This window comes from Pan troglodytes, chromosome 1 (genome assembly GCF_028858775.2).
Source record: "Pan troglodytes isolate AG18354 chromosome 1, NHGRI_mPanTro3-v2.0_pri, whole genome shotgun sequence".
NCBI classification, from domain to species: Eukaryota; Metazoa; Chordata; class Mammalia; order Primates; family Hominidae; genus Pan; species Pan troglodytes.
In genome coordinates this window covers 210,215,701-210,238,436 of record NC_072398.2, presented here as the reverse complement: position 1 = coordinate 210,238,436, position 22,736 = coordinate 210,215,701, and the positions used below count along the sequence as shown (strand labels likewise).

At 37.6% G+C, this 22,736-nt stretch overlaps 1 protein-coding gene across 50 annotated transcripts in view; it reads right to left on the bottom strand.

The window, feature by feature from the left end:
- EIF4G3 (eukaryotic translation initiation factor 4 gamma 3) overlaps positions 1-22,736 on the bottom strand; it is a 367,607-nt gene that overhangs the window by 154,320 nt on the left and 190,551 nt on the right. For 32 of the 50 annotated variants that reach the window (XM_063785240.1, XM_054663304.2, XM_063785316.1 and 29 more), the window contains 4 exons: positions 18,865-19,044; positions 18,151-18,265; positions 10,828-10,925; positions 7,298-7,420 (listed from right to left, as the gene is read on the bottom strand). In XM_063785240.1, the coding sequence (XP_063641310.1) occupies positions 7,298-7,420; positions 10,828-10,925; positions 18,151-18,265; positions 18,865-19,044 (516 nt within the window). Of the gene's footprint in view, positions 1-7,297; positions 7,421-10,827; positions 10,926-18,150; positions 18,266-18,864; positions 19,045-20,011; positions 20,033-22,736 lie in introns of all 50 variants that reach the window. The other 18 variants (XM_016955647.4, XM_063785248.1, XM_063785298.1 and 15 more) reach the window with 1 other exon arrangement.

The window sequence follows — 22,736 nt, the reverse complement described above, 5'->3', positions numbered from 1 at the left end:
GACCCCACACAGTTGAAAATCTGTGTATAACTTTTGACTCCCCAAAAACTTAACTGGTAACAGCCTACTGCTGACTGAAAGCCTTACCGATAAAACATATTTTTTTCTCAGTATGTATGTTTTATATATTATATACTATATTCTTACAATAATGTAAGCTAGAAGAAAATGTGTTTAAGAAAACCATCAGAAGAGAAAATACATTTCCAATACTATACTGTATTTATCAGTATCATAAGTTTACATCATCTGTTTATAAAATAAATCATCTGTCTAAAATGGTGGTCAACCACAGCTGCAGATCTCAATCTATGGTAGATATCAAGCATATCTTGATATCAAAAAGTTGATATCAAGCAACTCAACTTTTTCTTGTAATGTTAGCACTTTTCTCTGCCTCTTGGAAGTACTGCCAGCATCACTGGTGGCACTTTGTATGGGTCCCATGGTGTTATTCAAGGTTTATGGCAATGCACTAAACACGATGAAAAAATATGTAACAACAAAGAGAGATTACTTTTTACTATGAGGCACAATTTACAGGAGAGATGAACTGCTCATCTGGAGATGATTAGTGTCACAGGGTATTTTAAGCAGGTACTCTCAACCCTTGAGCTTACTAAAATAGCAACAGGAGGTGGCTATAAAATTACATTAGTACAGTATGTACTACAGTTAATTTTATGAAGTTAGGATGTAACATTGCCTCCTGTAGTTTTTTGTTTTTTGTTTGTTTGTTTGTTTTTTTTTTTTTGAGAGACAAGGCCTTGCTATGCTGCCCAGGCTGGTCTCATACTCCTGGGCTGAAGCAACCCTTCCACCTCAGTTTTCCAAAGTGCTGGGATTACAGGCGTGCACCACCATGTCCAGATTGCATATTTGTGTCTGTTGACACTTCTCTCTGTATGGTCTGTATGGTCTCTCTGTATGGTCTGTATTTGTGTACCTAAGTTTTGATAAATTTTAACTTTTATAATAGATTTGTATATATTTTATGGCACTAAATGAAAACACAGACCAGTATCTACATATATTTTGTGTATTCATGACATACCTAAATTTTTCTTTTTTTGATAATTTTAGGCAATATGTCATCTGGGAGTTTTCAAGTTATCATAATGTCCAAAAAATTTTCCAATGTATTTACTGAAAAAAATTATCATATAAACGAACCCATTTTGTTCAAGGGTCAACTGTAATTAATAAATGGTCATGGAATTTAAGGTTTGCAGGTATCAACTTCATAAGCAGCTCAACAAAACACTGAATAACCTGCTGACTTTAGTAATTTTCCCAAATGGTAGGAGAGATTGTATCTTTCCTAAGATAAGCTATCAATCCATAATTTCCTACCCCAAAGCCCCATAGCATAGGACTCTCTCCCATGTTATAACTGTGTTTCATTACAATAATAATTCTAGAAGCAGGGGGGAAAAAAGAGTATATCAAGGAAGAAAGGTACATAATTCATTTTTAAAAATTAAGTGATCTTTGGCCGGGCATGGTGGCTCATGCCTGTAATCCTAGAGCTTTGGGAGACTGAGGCGAGCAGATCACTTGAGGTCAGGTGTTCGAGACCAGCCTGGGTCAACACGATGAAACCCTGTCTCTACTAAAAATACAAAAATTAGCTGGCGTGGTGGCACATGCCTGTAATTCCAGCTACTCAGGAGGCAAAGGCTGCAGTGAGCCGAGATTATGCCACCGCACTTGCACTCTAGCCTGGGTGACAGAGTGAGTGAGACTCCATCTCAAAAAAAAAAAAAAAATTAAGTGATTTTTGATCCACCATTCATCCTATTTGGAAGTAGACAATCTTGACATGGCATCATGTATTTATTTTTACCCTACAGGGTTTCAATGAAGACTATTAGGCATAATAGCTAGCATATTTCTAAATACAGGGATATTCCTTATGCCTTACTGTCATCATCAGGAGTTGAGAGATTTGATACTGAGCGAGTAACAAAATTCTTCCTTCTTTCCCACTTTAATAGGTAAGAACTAAAAGGGAACTCTCAGATTATTTCGTACAATTCCTCATTTTACAGATGAAAAAATAGGGGTTTTAAGAACTTAATGTTCTGACCCAAGGTCATAAATCTAAGTAACACAGTGAAAACCAGCAGCAAGTGTTCTCGTGAGCCATGATATCCAGCCATGCACCTCCATCTATGCACTGTGATCCTCTGTGCATATACAGGGATCCAATGTGTATATACAGGGAACAAGTATATACACATATGCATATTTCCTAAATATGTGAGATACAAAATCTCTACTAGTTAACCCACAGAAAATTTTAAGACTTTGAAGAACAGTTTCAAATTCTGTCTACTTCTCATTAGGGTAAAAACAGCAGCAGCAAAAATTTGTTTCTCCTCTCCATTCTCCTCACAGAAACCCAATGCAGTTTCCCTCAATTAACTCATAGCTTGTGTCACAAATTTAATATAATTGCTCCCTCAGCATCCACTTTTAGGGCTAGCATATGTTTTTGAAACCCTTTCACATTTGGCCTAGTTCAAATATTTCCTTCCTGTGTAGTTGCTTGTGAAAGAGGCCGTTTGTTCCTCATCTCACTGACCCAAAACACAACATATCCCATAGCTGCTGACCATGATAAAACCTAACGGTTAACACCAGAGTCATGTAAGTAAGTTCACCCTTTGAAAGTGTTTTCTTCAAACTAGCAAATCCATAACTCCAGTGGGGAAGCCTAAGGGAGGACATGGACCTTAATAAAGGGACAGTCCCACGAGTCTTCTTTCTCTCTCTCTCCACCTGCTGGGTGAGTTCCCTGCTGTCTTCAGAGCTCCCCTATCAGCCTCCCATCAGCACTGCTAACCTCTCTGGGATTAGGAAGTAGTAAATTTTTTTCTGTTTCATGCATTTTGGTTTCACTTCCTCATTATGTGTCACCTGACAAACACACCCAAACATAACTTTTCCCTGGTCAGGGCTCTCTTAGAGAGTGGCTATCCTGGTTTATGGCCACTCTTGACAGAGAAACCTCAAGACCAAATTAGATAAAAATCACAATGGCTTGACCACCTGCCAAAAGCAAACTCATTATATCCCGCTCTTTAAACTTCCCCATGTATACTCAATATTATGTTTCACTGCAAAAGACGTATTTTTAAACATGAAGAGGCATCCCTGACTCTCTCTCTCCCTTACATCTGGAGAAAACTTGCATCCCCATTTACATGTGCAGTACTGATTACGCCTGCTGTGCTGGCATTAACAATAGCATTGCCATTCATTTCCACAATCACCCCAATTTAGATGGTAAATTATATGGTCATCCTTTTTAGAGTCCTTATCTAGTTAGTAACTAATTGCTAAACATCTCTCCAACTGGCTTCCTCTCCTTCAATGAATTTCTCACCTGAACTATGATAATAATAGCCTCCCTTCATCTAATTTCCCATTTTTGCACATGCTGTTCCTCTTCCTCAATACCCCTTTCCCTTTCATTTTGTGTATACCCATGAAAGTTAGATCAAATGGTGTCTCTGTGGTAAAGCCTTCCCACATTCTTCCAGTCATTCTCTGTGCCTCCTGAAATAATAATAATTGTAATATTAGTAATAGATATTTGCTGAATATTCATTGCGCACCAGGCACTGAACTTAAACAATTTTTAAGTATTTTGTCTCATTTAATCCTCTCTGTGTGATAGGTTTTACTTTTTAAATGTAGAAAGTAATGCTCTGGGATAAAGTAATTGGGCTAAAGTTACAAAGCTAAGCAGTGGAACCCACACATGAAACCCAGTTATGTCTGATTCCAAGTCAAAGTTTTGAACCTCTTCCCTGTTCTATTTCACATGTACCACCACCATTAATGGGTCTCTGGTATCTGTGCTACAATTCTGCCCCACTTGGTCACCTCTGCACCAGTCAGATCTTAGTAACAGGTCTTCTGTTTCCCTTTACAGAGACTGGGACTTCCCTCGGTGATAGGGAAAGGCTTGGTTATCCACAGCATAAGCAATTATGTCTAACTCAAAGCAGGTACTTTAAGGCCAATACTACAGTATTTACTGTTAAATCCTAAATTCTGATGCAGAGGGCTGTCTCATCTGTAGTCTTCTAACCAGATATGATTCTGTATTTATCTGGATTGATGTCAAAATTGAAAACTAGTAAAACTGAAGTTAAATCTAATGAGTCTTCTTTGGCTGGCAGAGTGCTATTTTGTTAAGGAAATTAGTTGCCAATATTTATAACTTGCAGCTTTTTTACACATAACTAAACATTTCTAGCTTCTTCTGAAACAATGGGTCAACATTTTTTTTTTTTTTTTTTGAGACACAGTCTCTCTCTGTTGCCCAGGCTGGAATGCAGTGGTGCTCTCAGCTCACTGCAACCTCTGCCTCCCGGGTTCAAGCGATTCTCCTGTCTCAGCCTCCCGAGTAGCTGGGATTACAGGTGCCTGCCACCATGCCTGGCTAGTTTTTTTGTATTTTTAGCAGAGACAAGGTTTCACCATGTTGGCTAGGGTGGTTTCGAACTTCTGACCTCAAGTGATCTGCCCGCCTCAGCCTCCCAAAGTGCTAGGATTACAGGTGTGAGCCACTGCATCCTTTCTATGATGCTCCAGAAAATGAGGTCAAATGTCAGTTGTCATCATTATGCTTGTGCTACTGTTTTTCTTAAGAGGAAAATGAAATATCTCTAGTACACGTCTCTGTTAAAAAGCTATTCGTTCATTCCATGAATTTCATGCATTTGGATTTAAAAGCATGAAATTCACCTAATAAACTTATGCTTTATAACTGATGTTACACTTCTCAAAAAGAACTACCAAAATACTACTATTGATTGATGGCCTTCATCTGTTGAAAGTGTAGATTCAATGTGCTTTATGATTATAGAGAAATATACACTCATATTCAGAACCACAGTCTCTGGGGAAAGACACAGAACAAAAAGATGTCTGTAGCTAAACACAGAGGGATACCAGAAGAGGGTGGGAACCAAGCTTGGAAGGTTACAGAAAACCAATCACACCCCACAGGGCATTTAAGTGCAAAAAGACACATACATGTCCAAATTGAGAATTTAAACAGAAATCAACAAAGGATTGTCTATCCTTTATCTGGCTTGACAGTAGTAACATTTTAATATGTTTGAAAATACAGACTAAAATTTCACTGCACTGATCAACTAATTGCAAAGTTTTGCTATAGTGTACCCCCACCTAACAGAGCACATATATAGATTACTTCAATTTGAAAATTTTGCTTATCCCATGCTCACTTCCAGGGAAGAGACTAAATATAAGACCTGCTTAATCATTCCAAAATTGGAATGTCCCTAGGGGAATAATGAGGAATGATGAAGAATTATTAACATGACCTTACAACACACATGTCCAGATGGACATATATACTCATCTGGATAATGAAAGACTGAGATAAATGTCAGCCAGATACCATCATTTCCAAGAGAAAACATATCATTACAACAAAGGACCAAAATTAAGTCCTTCTCAAATCCGCAGATTTCCAAGGGGCTCTAAACTCAGCCAGCTGTTTGTGATTTTGATATTTAAGAATATTTTTATGAACTTTTTATTTTTGTCTGTACTACTAAAATGAAGTCAATAGTCTATAATTCTGAAATGCTTTCTATGAGATCATCTGTATCCCTTGTTTGTAAACTGGGCTCCAAGGAACCCCTTTACCATCCAGGCATAAAAGAGCAAAGAGAGCAGCCCCCTACTCCTTAATAGCTTTCTTTTTATCTGTTTCTAGACATTAGGCTTTCACTTTAGACAATTTTTTTTAAGGGACAGGATCTTGCTATGTTGCCCAAGCTGGAATCAAGGGATCCTCCTGTTTAGCCTCCCAAATAGCTGGGACTGTCGGCATGTGCCACTGCACCTGCAATTGGCTTCACTTTAGATAATTTTTAAGATCTGAAAACCACGTGTCTCTATATCATTTATCAAAATGCAAAGTGACATAGGAGGAATGAAATACAAATCTTTTTTTTTTTTTTTTTTTTTTTTAAAGACAGAGTCTCTCTCTCTATTGCCCAGGCTGGGGAGTACAGCAGCACAATCTCGGCTCACCACAGCCTCCGTCTCCTGGTTCAAACGATTCTCCTGCCTCAGCTTCCTGAGTACCTGGGATTACAGGCAAGTGCCACCACGCCCAGCTAATTTTTGTATTTTTAGTACAGATGGGGTTTCACCATGTTGGCTAGATTGGTCTCGAACTCCAGACCTCGGGTGATTTGGCCCGCCTCAGCCTCCCAAAGTGGTGGGATTATAGGCATGAGCCAACGCGCCCGACCTTGAAATACAAATCTTGTCAGATTTGCGGAATCTAATCTCTATTATAGTTTACTAAACTCCAGTTTCCTCTACAATATCTTGATTTCTAAAAACAAGAAAGTAAAATCTTAGGAGATTATGATAACCACATTCTTCACCAGGAAGAAAAAGGTGCCTGACAATTTATTAATAAGTTCCACATTCACAGATTCAACCAACGGTGGATAAAAAATATTTAGAAAAAAACATTTTTAAATAAAAACACAATAGAAATTTTAAAATACTACAGTATGACAACTACTTACACTGTATTAGATATTATAAGTAATTTAGAGATTATTTAAAGTATATGGGAGGATGTGCACTGTTTATATGCAAATACTACGCCATTTTACATAATGAACTTGAACAACCACGAATTTTGGTACTGTGGAGGGGGCATCTTTGAACAAATCCCCTGTAGATACCAAGGGATGACTGTAATTAAAGAAGACACTCTGCACTCAAGAAGCTCATTTATGTAGTTCTAAAAGGTAAGAAGTATACCTGTTATACATCCTAATATGCTCTCAACAACACAGGCAATCATCTGAATCAACAGTGTTTGGTAAAAATGTTAAATTCTCAACCTTAATGTTTGCATTAACAAAAGGTGCAGCACTTAAATCCTAAGGTTCCATGTGAAATGTGAAATACTCATTTAATGATGAGGTTTCTACAAGAATGCAGCTCCTTTTGGCATCATGCGATAGTTCATTAAGAAGAGTGGCAGCACCTCACCTGTGCTCTGATTGTGAAAACAATACATAAATATATTACCAATAAAAATTTAAAAATATTATAATTTGCAAAGAGAAAAAACATGTCTGTTTAAATACCATTTAGATATTCGAGGCTGCGAGACAACTGATGGAAATGAAAAGTACAGAAAGTGGCTATAGAAGAAAGAAGAGTTCAGTAGAGGTTAGTGAACAAATAGTGCCATCCATTACAGCTCACTCTGTCTTACCTGAGGAGGAGTAGGTGTGGACGTGGGTCTTCCTATGGGTGGAGTAGGATTTCTGCTGCCACCTCCAGACATAATCTCCTCTGTTATGTCTTTACCTCCCTGGTTTGGATCCCGAATTCTTATCTATAAGGTTAAATAAAATGACATATGTACAGATGAGTGTCTGTGTAGCAAATTTATAGGCATATAAGTGAGCTAAAGGTGCAAACTGGGAAACCTGTCAAATATCAAAGGTGATAATCACCACATTTGACTTTATTTCAATCACAGATCCATCAGATAAATGTAGGCCATTAGCTCTGACATGAACTAATTAGAATAACAAGCTAAAATGAAACCTAGTTGGCTGGATTTCTAGGTCAAAAAGGCAAACTATTAATATTTATACTTGTTTTGTAAGAACCTGTAAGACTGATTTTATTTACCATATTTAACATACAAGTTTCATAAAATACTTTTAATATATGAAAGTTACTGCATAGATAAAAGTTCCTTTTTTTTTCTTTTTTGGAGACAGTCTCGCTCTATCACCCAGGCTGGAGTGCAGTGGCGCAATCTCAGCTCACTGCAATCTCCGCCACCCAGGTTCAAGCGATTCTCGTGCCTCAGCCTCCTGTGCCAGGATTACAGGTGTGAACCACGGTACCTGGCGTAGAATAAAGTTTTAAACGCTGTAAATAATTCTCTGAAGTTCTTTACCAAAATAAAAAATATAAATACCCTACGAGTTAGGAATAATTTATCCTGAAAACAACCTTATATACATATGTAATAATGCTGACTGAAATCATGCCTTTTCCAGCAAAGACTGGAGAAAGGTTGATCGAGAACAGAATAGCTCAAAAATTATCATACGTCGGCCAGGCGCGGTGGCTCACGCCTGTAATCCCAGCACTTTGGGAGGCTGAGGCGGGCGGATCATAAGGTCAGGAGATCAAGACCAGCCTGGCTAACACGATGAAACTCCATCTCTACTAACAATACAAAAAATTAGCTGGGCGTGGTAGCACATGCCTGTAGTCTCAGCTACTCAGGAGGCTGAGGCAGGAGAATCACTTGAACCTGAGAGGCGGAGCTTGCAGTGAGCCAAGATCGCGCCACTGCACTCCAACCTGGGCGACAGGGCAAGACTCCATTTAAAAAAAAAAAAATTATCTTACGTCCTTACAATTAAATACTTAACAGCCAGTAAAAAGAGTGAGGCAGATCTGGCCGGGCGCAGTGGCTCATGCCTGTAATCCCACCACTTTGGGAGGCTGAGGTGGGTGGATGACCTGAGGTCAGGAGTTTGAGACCAGCCTGGCCAACATGGTGAAACCCTGTCTCTACTAAAAATACAAAAATTAGCTGGGTGCGATGGCAGGCACCTGTAATCCCAGCTACTTGGGAGATTGAGGCAGGAGAATCGCTTGAACCCAGGAGGCAGAGGTTGCAGTGAGCTGAGATCACGCCACTGCACTCCAGCCTGGGGGAAAAGAGCGAGACTTTGTCTCAAAAAAAAAGAATGAGGCAGATCTACATGAACTGACACAGAATAATCATTAAGATGTGCTGGTAGGTGAAAAAATGCAATAAGCACAAAGTGTGTATGGTCTTATTTTAATTTTTTTAAAGGCTACCCTATGCTTAAAGATGTCAGTGGAGTTGGTGCTGTAAAGGAGGTAAGTGTCTGCGACTAGGCATTCTATTCTGGGACAGTGCTAAGATATAAAGGACCCACTGTTGTTTATTACCACCATACCTTAATCAAGGCAGTCCACACTTCTTGAGAATTTCAAGGAATTCACTAATGAAACTACCTGGATCTGGACGCTTTTAGGGGAGTCCTTCAATTAAGACTTCTAATGCCAGCTATTGTTTAGGTATGGAAAATTATTTCTAATAAAGTTTTAAGTATAGCTTTAATTCATTTATTCTACTTTCTTCTTTAGAAACATCTGTAACTACTGTCTTCCAGTTTCATTTCTTCTATTCACTTTTCTGCATTCTGAGAGTGTTCTTCAAGTCCAACTTCTATCATGCTGATTCAACATTACCAAAGCATATAGTTTCTTGACTGTAGTGTCATGATACATTGTCATGTCCTGTTCATTATGATATATGCACAAGTAATTTGTTTCTAATAATAAAAACAAGTTTTAAACCAAAGTCTTGAACCTCATTATTATTTTCTTGTTTGTTTACCTGAGATACAGTTTCACACTGTCGCCCAGGCTGGAGTGCAGTGGCAGATCTCACTGCAACCTCCCCCTCCCAGTTTCGAGTGATTCTCGTGCCTCAGCCTCCCGAGTAGCTGGAATTATAGGCACGAGCCTCCACACCCAGCTAATTTTTGTATTTTTAGTAGAGATGGGTTTTCGCCATGTTGGCCAGGTTGGTCTCGAGCTCCTTACCTCAAGTGATCTACCCATCTCAGCCTCCAAAGTGCTGGGGTTACAGGTGTGAGCCACTGTACCCGGCCTGAACCTCATTAATTTTTATTAAGTTAGAGTAATTCAAGAGTATTGCTATAAATCACCCCACCTATCTTACTCGTGTGAATGTGGGAGTCTCTCTTGAATAAAAAGATCACCCATTTTGTCTGTTCTGTTGCGTAAGGAATTGCAAGCCACTCTTCTACAATTTTTCTGCCATTTGACTTTCATATTACTACACTCCAATTCTCTTGGGCCTGCCTCATTAGACAAAGACAAAGCCCCTATAAATTATAAAAAACAATTAGAATACATTTTCTAAACTCTGTTTTTTGTTTCTTAAAAGATATCTATTTCACAGGAAGGATTTTTCTTGCTATCCTTAATATCTCAGTTCTTTTTCTTTGTGCTATTTTTTTCTTCTGTCAATTCATACTTGAATGGAGAGCTGATTAAGACTGGTGTTGGCCAGGCACGGTGGCTCACGCCTATAATCCCAGCACTTTGGGAGGCCAAGGTAGGCAGATTGCTTGAGCTCAGGAGTTCGAGATCACCCTGGGCAACATGGCGAAATCCCACCTCTACTAAAATACAAAAAATTAGCCGGGCCTGGTGGCTTGTGCCTGTAGTCCCAACTACTTGGGAGGCTGAGGCATGAGAATCGCTTGAGCCCCGGAAGCAGAGGGTGCAGTTCAGCTGAGATCGCACCACTGCACTCCAGCTTGGGCTACAGAGTGAGACTCCATCTCAAAAAAAAAAGAAAAAGACTGGTGTTAAAGGAGAGTCTAGATGTGAGAACTGAGCTTAAATTCCTCACACTGAGTAAAACCTTAGCTCACTAAACCCTCCCAGTTCTAAAGGTGGAGTACATGTTGTCATGTAGCAAACCTAGCTCAGTGAATAATTAAAGATGATATTATGCAAATGGTATGAACAACTTCTAATTACATGCCCATACAAATCCTCCAGGTCAAGTGGTGTGAATATAAGGGAAGAATAAAAAAAAAAAAAGGCACCGTAATTTGTGAATTGAGATGAATAATGACTACGTAAACTTATCTGATAAGTGAATAGATTTTAGATTTAAAATAAGAAAAAGTAATAAAAATCTCTTACAGTTTTTTTCTCTCTCTTGGCTGGAGGCGGCTGTTGCTGCGTAGGCACTATGATAGGTGCTGACTGATACACTGGCTGACTTGGGTAAAAAGGCGTTCCTAAAAAGTTAGAAAAAATTAAATAGGCATTCAGTTATTTTGTCAAACACTACAGAACTAGCAATGACACTGTGTCTCTGCACAATCCCCTTAAAAGGGTAAAAACAAAAACACTAAGCATTCTTCATCATCTTTTTCCACTAGCTCTCCTCCAGTTACTGAAGTGGTCAAGAAATTATTCCCAAAATATGTAATGTCTTCAAACATTCACAAACATCCAATATGAAAACCACTAAATACCCGGTTCCTACAGATCCACACCACAGTTGTCTTTCTAAAACATGGATCATGCTATAGTGATGCTTTTTAAAAATATTATTCTGAGGCTTACCACATGCAACTGTGACTCTCACACAAGGGTGTATGTGTATGTTTGTTTATGGGTTTTGTCAGGGACAGAAGGGAATATATCTGATCATCTTGGAAAGTAGGGGTGATCTAATTCTTCTCCTTACTCATGGGGAACTACTGCCATAGGGAGGTACATAAAGGATTAGCAAATTTCCGAATACTGGGGTGGAAAAAAGGCTCAGAACATATGGCCTTAAGATAAAGTCCAGATACTTAGAATCCAGGTTCCAAATTACATTTTCTATCATTCTTGAATCCACATCTTTGTTCTAGCTATAACCTACTCCTAACTCCTATCCTTTGAGTACACCAATCTCTTCAACTTTTGACTATACTGCCCATCTGCCTGAAATTATCTTCTTCCCCCACTCCTTGTACTCCCAATGAGCTGTTTTTAACTTTCAAAACTTAAGACTATTATTATAATTACTATCAAGCCAAATTGTTTGGAGTAGAGGTGTGGAGAAGGGGTCAAATACTGGATGGTTTGAGGGTAGAGCCTATAGATTTGCTGATGAATTGGATACTGGTGTGAGAGAAAGAAGACTCAAGGAAAACTCTTTCATTTTTATGCCTGAGCAAGTGAAAAACAGAGGTACTACTTACTAAGATGAGGAACGCTGAAGGAATAGAGTTTGGGGCAGAAAAATCAAGAGTTCAGTTTTAGACAGGTCAAGTTTCGGGTGCTCACCAGATCTTCAAATACAGATCAAGTAGTTAGAAAGTGACACAAATCTGGAGTCAGAGGATAGGTATGAGTTACAGTTATCCATTCTGGAATTCACAGAATATAAACAATATTTAAACAAGACTAGATAACTCAGGAAATGAATAGATAGAAAAGAAGCCCAGTGGTTAAATCTTGGGGCATTCCATGTCTATTAGAGGTCACAGAAATTGGGAAAACTCCAGCCAAAGAGATGAAAACCAAGGCAGTGGTTGAAATCAAGAAAATTATTCAAGAATGAGGGCTGTGCTTAACCACATCAAATGGTGCTGAAGAGGTCAAATAAGATTTTTCAAAGTACAAATCACCAGTGACCTTGACAAAAGTTGTTTGGGCAGAGAGGTGAAGAGTGTGAAGCCTGATTTGAGTGGGTTCAATAGTGAAAGAGAAGACAGAAAATGAAAACCATGAGTATAAATACTTTCCTTAAAAATTTTGCCGTAAAAGAAAAGCAGAAAAATTGAGCTATAGCTGGACAAAAATACGGAATCAAAAAAACTTTCCTTAATGTGTCAATGAAACAGTGTGCCTATTCCTATATACAGATGACACTAATCCAGCAGAGGAAGGGGGGAAAATTGTCAATGTGGGAAAGAAAGAATTGCTAGAGTAATAGCCTTAAATGGGTACAGGATGGGATCCAGTACACACATAAAAGATTGGCTTTCCATAGAACATGGATAATTGATTCACCGTAACAAGAAGGAAAAAAATATGTATGAGGGTAGTTCACACAGGTAAAATCCTTGGTACTAAGCAAACAGTCAAATAAGGCTGGCCCACTTTCATTATTACCATCAACATCCCCACTACCACCATAACATTTTTCAAGTGTAAAGTTGTTGGAAGCACCATGATTTGCAGTACCAGAATTCTGTAGGTATCAATCAGGTTTGCTGAATCAGATTTGGAAAAGATCTAAGCAGAGGGCATGACTATGATTTCAGTAAGTTCAATGTAAAAAGACCAAAAAAAAAAAAATCTCAGTCATCCTCTAACAATGAGTAAACTATTCTCAAAGCAGAGCTCAAATTAGCAATTATGTGCTACTTTATTACGTCACTGGCTCAGAAATTAACTCAGAAAACAAATCCCCAAAATTGGTTTCAAATGCTGCCAGGCAAGCAACACAATCTGCTCACTTCACCATATTTTTTGAGGTAAGTGAAATAAGATCCAAAAGGTGATCTCTTAAAAAAAAAAAAAAAAAAAAAAAAAACCTGGATTCTTCTCATGAAACATTTTTGAGCCTACATGATTGGGGAAGAGCCTGGTATATCACATTAATCCAATAAATGTGACAGAACAAGATAATCTCAATATAGTGGGATTAAATGCAATTAGCAAAACATTAAGTCTTCTTAACTGTGAGCTCTAGCAGAGTAGAAAATCTGCCCTACTACTACTAATATACTACTGCCTATACTACTAATATAATAGTATATTATTATAAATACATAATATTTATAATAAGCTAGTCAGAAACATTTAAAAACATTTTTATTCCACTAGAAATGAGTAATTTTTACATACCATTTATTAATTAGTTAATTAATGTCTCTGGACCTCAAATTTCTTATGCATGGAATGAAGTACATTTGTATAGATCAAAGATCTGTCAACTACAGTCTAAGAGCCAAATCTAGTCCACCACTATTTATTTTTTTAAATAAAGTTTTATTGGAAGACACCCACGTACAGTAGTTTATCAACTGTCTATGGCTGATTTTACATCACAGTGGCACAGCTGAACAGCTGCAACAGAGACCATACAGCCTGCAAAACCTGAGATATTTACTATCTAGCCCTTTACTGAAAAAAAAAGTTTACTGATCCCAGTTCTAAATCAGTGGTTCCCAAACCTCAGTCTATATAAAAAGTGTCAATGATGTATTGCAAAATGAATACAATAACAATCATGAAATACAAACACACACACAGAGGTTTTTTTTTATGTGAACCTTGGTTTATATTTTTATTTTATTTATTTATTTTTATTATACTTTAAGTTTTAGGGTACATGTGCACAACGTGCAGGTTAGTTACATATGTATACATGTGCCATGTTGGTGTGCTGCACCCATCAACTCGTCATTTAACATTAGGTATATCTCCTAATGCTATCCCTCCCCCTTCCCCCCACCCCACAACAGGCCCCGGTGGCACACAGAGGTTTAACAACTTAAAATTTGTATAAAGGACTGCTCCTATTTGATGATTTTTGTTGTTAAAACATGAAATGATACTGGCAGTAAACGGCAGTTTTCTTTAAAGGTCTTCTTGGCCAAATTATAAATTTAATAGTCATGTATGTTTTCTACTTTATTTTACTCTACTTTTTATTCATTTTACTTGTCTATAATGTGAAACCAATGGTGCAGTCAATATTTAGATTTCTTCTCACTGTTTAAACCTTAGCACAATATCTAACAGACTTACTATAAGAAACTGAATGGCAGGAAGAGTATCTTAACACCTGTATTCCACAAAATAACTAGCACACTGCCTGTCTTCTAAAAAAAAATTCAAAACCTTGAATTTTCCATAGAAACAATAATAAACATGGCCAGGCGCAGTGGCTCATGCCTGTAATCCTAGCACTTTGGAAGGCCAAGGCAGGCAGAATGCCTGAGCTCAGGAGTTCGAGACCAGCCTTGGTACACGGTGAAACACCATCTCTACTAAAGTACTAAAAATTAGGTATCATAAATTATGATTCATTCCAAAAATAGATTATGTATCTTTTAAAAGAAATGAGAGAAGTTCTATAGATAATGAAATAGAAAGATGCCCATGAATATAGCATGAAAGGAAAACAATAACCAGGAAGTTTTATTATTTACACTACTATAAATATTCCATGTTAATTTAAGTTAAAAAAACTTGTTAAATATAAGTGAAAAAAATACGTATCAAACTGTTAAATGTTATTGCTTTAAAGGATGGGAAGGGAGAGAAACTGGCTATTTCAACTTTATGCACTCTATATTATTGAATTTTTTTTTTTTTTTAGATGGAGTCTCGCTCTGTCACCCAGGTTGGAGTGCAGGGGCATGATCTCTGCCCACTGCAACCTCCGCCTCCTGGGTTCAAGCAATTCTTCTGCCTCAGCCTCCCGAGTAGCTGGGATTACAGGCGCCCGCCACCACACCCCGCTAATTTTTGTATTTTAAGTAGAGATGGGGTTTCATCATGTTGGCCAGGCTGGTTTAGAACTCCTGACCTCGGGTGATCCACCCACCTTGGTCTCCCAAAGTGCTGGGATTACAGGCATGAGCCACCACACCCGGCCTTTTTAAATTTTTATCATTAATTTAGTTACTTTCATAATGAAATAAATTATTTTAAGATTGTTTTTCTAATATTAAGAAAACTAGAGAAACAATATTTTAATCTAGATGATAAACTGCCCACTTGATGTCTACTGGATCTGCATGAGAATTTACCGGGGAAGAAAGCATATCTATGAAAGGGAACAGACATCAATAATATCTGAGATACAATTATACCTCAACATACTGCTTTTTCATAAAAATGAATAAAAATGGTATATATCTAATAGAAATAAAGCCAAAATGTTATAATATTGTACATTCAAATCTGCACATTATGTCTCTACTAGTAAATTCATCATTACTGTTTCTATACATATTGTACAATAGTATTAAAAGCAATAAAGAGGGCTGGCACAGACTTACAGCAGGAAATTTAATGATGACATTTTCTGAGTAAAGTGATTGGCATAATCACTAAGTAAAAAAGCAGATTACAATTCAGTAAGACATCTTTAAAAATGATGTTGTAAATTAGAAGACTAATTGTATTCCCTTTGCAACACAGAAATTAACGGGAGATACTGTCCATTTCAGCATGTTTATGCTGATTAATAATCCCATTGTTTTCTATTTAAAAAAATTCTAGATAGTAACAACCATTGTTACTCTCAAAAATAATTACTTGGATTTAAGTTTTCAGAATAAGGACCTAGAATAAAGGCACTAGAATTACATAAAAATGGTGACAAAGGTAAGTCCAAGTATTACACAAGGAATACTTCAACAGCACTTGCAATATGCTGTCAAAAATTGGGTGATATATATATATATTGTGTAACTTTTAAACTCACATATATGTAACACATTATTGTTCTGAAAATATCAAATTTCATAGTAATGATACAACTTAATAAAGCTGAGTTAAATAAACATATTTGAGACATTTAGTGAGGTTATATAAAATGTAGTATTAATCCCTTTTCTGCAATTTCAGTTACCTGCAGTCAACCACAGTCTGAAAATACTAAACAAAAGATTCCAGAAATTAACAATTCATAAGATTTAAATTGCAAGCCATTCTGAATAGCATGACAAAATCTTGCACTGTCCTGCTTCATGTCACCAGGGATGTGAATCATCCCTTTATCCAGTGTATCCATGCTGTACACGCTACATGCCAATTAGTCACTTAGTAGCCCTTTTATCAGATCAAAAAAAAAAAAAAAAAACCCATGGTGTGTATAGGGTACTATCTGAGGTTTCAGATGCCCACTGGGGGTCTTGGAATGTATTCCCTGAGGATAAGTGAAGGGTATTGCGTATCACTTTGAAATAGCAGTTTCCCAAGACAATACCAACCAAGGTAACAGAAAACTTTTCCCTTCTCTAGAAGAAGTAAAGCCACGTAACATTTGGTTGCTTTGCCTACTTCACCTCAAAACTGAAAAAAAAAAACCTTCTTGGGCTACTTGAATCAAATCAATTCTGCTGTAATCTTAACTGAGACAATCCCAATTTTAGGAAACTGGTTAATGGATAAGTTATCCTGTTATATTAAGATTATTTAATAAGTTTTTGCTTTGTTGGTTATATAACAGATCAATGCTTACTGAATCTCAAAACTTAATTTTTCTAGTATCTACTAATTTTACCCCTTATTATTCACCTTCCATGGAATAAGAGAAATGTAATATGAAGTAAAAATTTGTTGAATGAAATAAGTAATTTTTATCATTTTTAGTTCAGCATTGGCGCATATGCCAATAATCTTGGCAACCCAGCTCTCTCTAAATTAAAAACACTTTTAATTTTTCAAGGCATTTTCATTGGAACTAATACCCAAAACCTCCCCCATGCCATAGATCTTATCACAATTTTGCAGAGAATCACAGGTTCACTGAGTTATATTTAGTTATGGCATGTATATTCTCCAAGTGCCTACCAGTCACTGTTCTAGGGGCTGGGGATATAGCAGTGAACAAAACAAAAATCTCTACTTTCATGGAAATTGCATTCTACTAAGAAAGACATTAACAAAATCTTTAAGGTGTAAGGTGGTAGGAAATGTTTGGAGAAAAAGAGATTGTGAAAGGAGGATAAGGTATATTCATGCCACTGGCAAAAATCCAGTAAAAATCTAGGTAACAGTGAACTGGTGGAAGATGTCAGAACTCTGAAACATGATTCTTTCCAGTAGAATTATCAGCTTGTAAAGAAGATGTCATTAATTAAATATATTTCTATAATACTCCTCTTGTAAGCCACTCTCTAAAAAGTAACTTTTCTGTCTTTTTTTTTTTTTTTTGAGATGGAGTCTCGCTCTGTCACCCAGGCTGAGTGCAGTGGCGCGATCTCAGCTCACTGCAAGCTCTGCCTCCCAGGTTCATGCCATTCTCCTGCCTCAGCCTCTCGAGTATCTATCTGGGACTACAGGCACCCGCCACCATGCCCGGCTAATTTTTTGTATTTTTAGTAGAGATGGGGTTTCACCATGTTAGCCTGGATGGTCTCAATCTCCTCGCCCGCCTCGGCCTCCTAAAGTGCTGGGATTACAGGCGTGAGCCACCGCGCCCAGCCAAAAAATTACTTTTAAAGCTGGGCAGAGTGGCATGTGCCAGTAGGTCCAGCTACTTGGGAAGCTAAGGCAGGATGATCACTTGAGCCCAGGAGTTTAAGACCAGCCTGACTAACATAATGAGACTCCCATTTCTGGAAGAAAAAAAAAAAGTAGCTTTCAAGAAAGAACTGTTAGCAGCATGTTATTTAAAAATCCTTCTTACCACTAAACCTCATTGTATAAACCAACCCACCAAGCAACAAAATTAAATAAACACAAAAAACTAGCAGAAATGTCTTGACTTTTCCTACTTACCATAAGCATTGGGGAAGTCCCCAGGTCCTGGTCCAGGATAAAATGGACCTGGCCCCGGTGGTTGAACTGGATATTGTTGGGGGGGCCCAACATAAGGAGGGCCACTATGACGGTACTAGAAAAGAGAAAGTATGAATATTTATAAATAATATGGTATCTGGGGGCGAAAAACATAATAAAATAATAAGAAAGTAGCTTACTACAGGAAGTAAAGTTCTCTGTGTAAGAGAATCATTTAAATGAGGTAAAGCGATTGGGTCAAATGCATTAAAAATGCTTGCTTGCCATCAAGATACAATGAGAATGAAGAGAAAGGTGCAGCTTAGTAAAGCCATACAACATATCAGTGCACAGGCAGACATCAGCTCACTGTAAAATAATCTCAGGCTAGTAGCTTTTCAATGACATTAAAGGACTTCAGGAACAGCATAATCACTGAGTCCATTTTAGAGCAGTTGGTTGTGGCAAAGGGATGGGAGAAAGCAAGTAGATAAAAACAATTTATCATTTTAAAAAATTTTAAGTAAACAGATGTAGAAATATCTTCACACAGCATAATGAAAAATCACAAAAGGGCTAGATTTGTAACCAACAAAACAGTTCACACATCACCGAAAACTAATACCACAATTCATCCACCCAGCTCCCTCTGATGTGAATCCGGGTTAATTTCCACTCTATTGCTGGACCACCTAGGCCTCAAAGATACTTTACCTGTGGTATACAGTACTGAGGCCCCTGGGGCACTGGGTACGGCATGGGCAGATGGTTAACCATCATGATGTGCTGATTAGCCTGGTACACTGCAGTGGGTGTCTGTGCACCAGGACGAATGGAAGGACTGCTGTTCGGGATGGTAGCTCTAGGAGGCTGTATTTGAGGCCTCTGGAAAAACTGGGAAGGGGAGAAAAAAAAATTTTTTTTTTTTTAAACAAAGGGGAATATATAAATTTTACTGTCTCCTTTTCTTCACTAATAAAAATCTGGTCAACTTGAATTACAAATACAATATGCATAAAAAGAATAAATTACCTATTGCTGGGTTCCCAAAAATATACCACACTAGGGCAAGCTCTTATCAGTATCATCACATATTTGAAAACAGTAGGGTGGTTTCGACCCGACTGTACATATACGTATGTATATATGCATACATATATGTATATGCACATACTGTATATATACATACATATATGTATATGCACATACTGTATATATACATACATGTATACACACATACTGTATATATACATACATATATGTATACACACATACTGTATATATACATACATATATGTATAATAAAGTATAACAAAAGGGGTAGCTAATATTGATATTTCTCTATTATATAAAAGAACTGACTCTGATAAAGAGTAAGTGGTTCATTATCAACTCATTAAAAATTAAAAGTAGCCTCCTAAAAGACTGCTGTTCAAGTAATTTATAAAATACTTAGAAGAACAAGGAATCTCTTTGATCATAAAATATTTACCCAGTCCATCAGGGTCAAGCTAAATTAAACCATCTGTAGGGTTGTCACATGCTGAACTAAGCAGTTTTTTTCCTCTCCAAAAGGTGGCACAATCCCATACTAAACTGAGCCTTCTAGAATAGTTTGCAATAAAAGTGGACAATCTAGACAGGCCTAAGAATGGTCTGGAATCAGCAGAGTTCAAATTTCTCAAAATAGCAACCAGTACCTGTAGTTATAATTTTCACTGCAGGATTAAAAGCCTTGAAACAATATACCAATAGTAAATTTCCAATGTGAATGTATCCATTCATTAGCAATCAATCTCAATGTAATAATAATAAGCAGACTGAGTTAAAAAGAGGCCATGCAGAACCAGTAGTTTGTTACCTGGATAGGTCTGAATCCTCCCTTCAAATATGAAGCAAGAAAGCAGCAGGAAACAGAAAGAAAGCCAATGGAAAAGCTTACAGATCAGTTGGAAGGGACAGGACATAGCATGCAGCTCAACAAAAATATCTTTCTATTTAGTAATAATAGGAGAAGAAAGAAGACTAGAAAATCAGAATGACAGTTCTTCACTTGAGAATTTAACCACACATAGAATCAAAGAATCAAGTTACATTTAACTGAAATCCAGTGGCAAAAATCCTCTATGATTATTAATAGCCACAAGTTATAGCAGTGTGCAAGGAAATGTCTGCTTGGTGGCACAAGTACAGTTGTGACTACTGGTTCCTACTCTTGGATCTCATGATCACCCATTTCATGATCTGGCATTGTCTAGCATCTCTGTGATCTACTTGCCATCTGTGTCATTTGTTATTTTTGTAAAAGTCCTAAGAAATAAACTTTTCAATATATACCAGACTCTTAATGACAGAGACTTGCTTGCTCTTTTTAACTAATCAGGTATATAAGAGGGCACTTATAGCTCTAAAATGGAGAACTATAATAACAATCTTAAAATGTGGTCTTGCACCAAAATAAATAAAGCAGCAAAATATTCATTGCTATCAGTCCAAATAAAGCCAAACTTCGACCTTTGGGCCCACTCTGGTCTTATTTTGTCCTACTCTTAGGCATCAAACCACCCACAGATTGTATAAGTAACTTGATCTTGTGCTCAAAAGGAAGAACTGGGATCTAGTGTCCAAGGCTCATCCCCATTCAGCCTTCCTACCCCATGGCAAAGATAGCCCTAAAGAAATTAAGTCACAGAAAAACAACAGCCAGAAAGGTATAGCAGGAGAATGGAATAAATGGGGGAAACCAAAGGGGCAGGCCACAGAGAGTAGGTGATGGAGATGAAAAGAAAGCACAGGAGGCAAAGTTGGTAACATAGGAACCTGGGATGCAATACAACTACAGGAACCATCTTCTAGTTATCTCCACTGACACAGTTTTGGTGACAACATTTTTTTGTTGGCTGCTAAAAGGAACAATAAAGCAGTAAACCTCCCATTACTGGACTGCATTTCTCGTAATTACAAAGCAAACAGAATCTATCATGCATCAATGCATGTGATCTGTAAACAACACTTCAGGAACAAACTTAAGTATTTTTATAATGTAGTTAATATCAGGAGCCACAAGAATGATACAAGCCTCAAGTAGAGAAGAGTCATTATCTGTTCAACTTACTGGGCATTGCTAAATAACACAGGCAGAGGGTAAAAATCTTAATACTGAAAGATCCTTTGAAATCTTTTTTTTTTTTCCCACATTCAGTCTTTTATTTATTTATTTTTATTATTTTTTTTTATTATACTTTAAGTTTTAGGGTACATGTGCACATTGTGCAGGTTAGTTACATATGTATACATGTGCCATGCTGGTGCGCTGCACCCACTAACTCGTCATCTAGCATTAGGTATATCTCCCAATGCTATCCCTCCCCCCTCCCCCCTCCCCACCACAGTCCCCAGAGTGTGATATTCCTCTTCCTGTGTCCATGTGATCTCATTGTTCAATTCCCACCTATGAGTGAGAATATGCGGTGTTTGGTTTTTTGTTCTTGCGATAGTTTACTGAGAATGATGGTTTCCAGTTTCATCCATGTCCCTACAAAGGACATGAACTCATCATTTTTTATGGCTGCATAGTATTCCATGGTGTATATGTGCCACATTTTCTTAATCCAGTCTATCATTGTTGGACATTTGGGTTGGTTCCAAGTCTTTGCTATTGTGAATAATGCCACAATAAACATACGTGTGCATGTGTCTTTATAGCAGCATGATTTATAGTCATTTGGGTATATACCCAGTAATGGGATGGCTCGGTCAAATGGTATTTCTAGCTCTAGATCCCTGAGGAATCGCCACACTGACTTCCACAATGGTTGAACTAGTTTACAGTCCCACCAACAGTGTAAAAGTGTTCCTATTTCTCCACATCCTCTCCAGCACCTGTTGTTTCCTGACTTTTTAATGATTGCCATTCTAACTGGTGTGAGATGATATCTCATAGTGGTTTTGATTTGCATTTCTCTGATGGCCAGTGATGATGAGCATTTTTTCATGTGTTTTTTGGCTGCATAAATGTCTTCTTTTGAGAAGTGTCTGTTCATGTCCTTTGCCCACTTTTTGATGGGGTTGTTTGTTTTTTTCTTGTAAATTTGTTTGAGTTCATTGTAGATTCTGGATATTAGCCCTTTGTCAGATGAGTAGGTTGCGAAAATTTTCTCCCATTTTGTAGGTTGCCTGTTCACTCTGATGGTAGTTTCTTTTGCTGTGCAGAAGCTCTTTAGTTTAATGAGATCCCATTTGTCAATTTTGGCTTTTGTTGCCATTGCTTTTGGTGTTTTAGACATGAAGTCCTTGCCCACGCCTATGTCCTGAATGGTAATGCCTAGGTTTTCTTCTAGGGTTTTTATGGTTTTAGGTCTAACGTTTAAATCTTTAATCCATCTTGAATTGATTTTTGTATAAGGTGTAAGGAAGGGATCCAGTTTCACCTTTCTACATATGGCTAGCCAGTTTTCCCAGCACCATTTATTAAATAGGGAATCCTTTCCCCATTGCTTGTTTTTCTCAGGTTTGTCAAAGATCAGATAGTTGTAGGTACTTTGAAATCAACTGTAGAGGGCAGCCCAGCCAAGATAAAGGGCGTA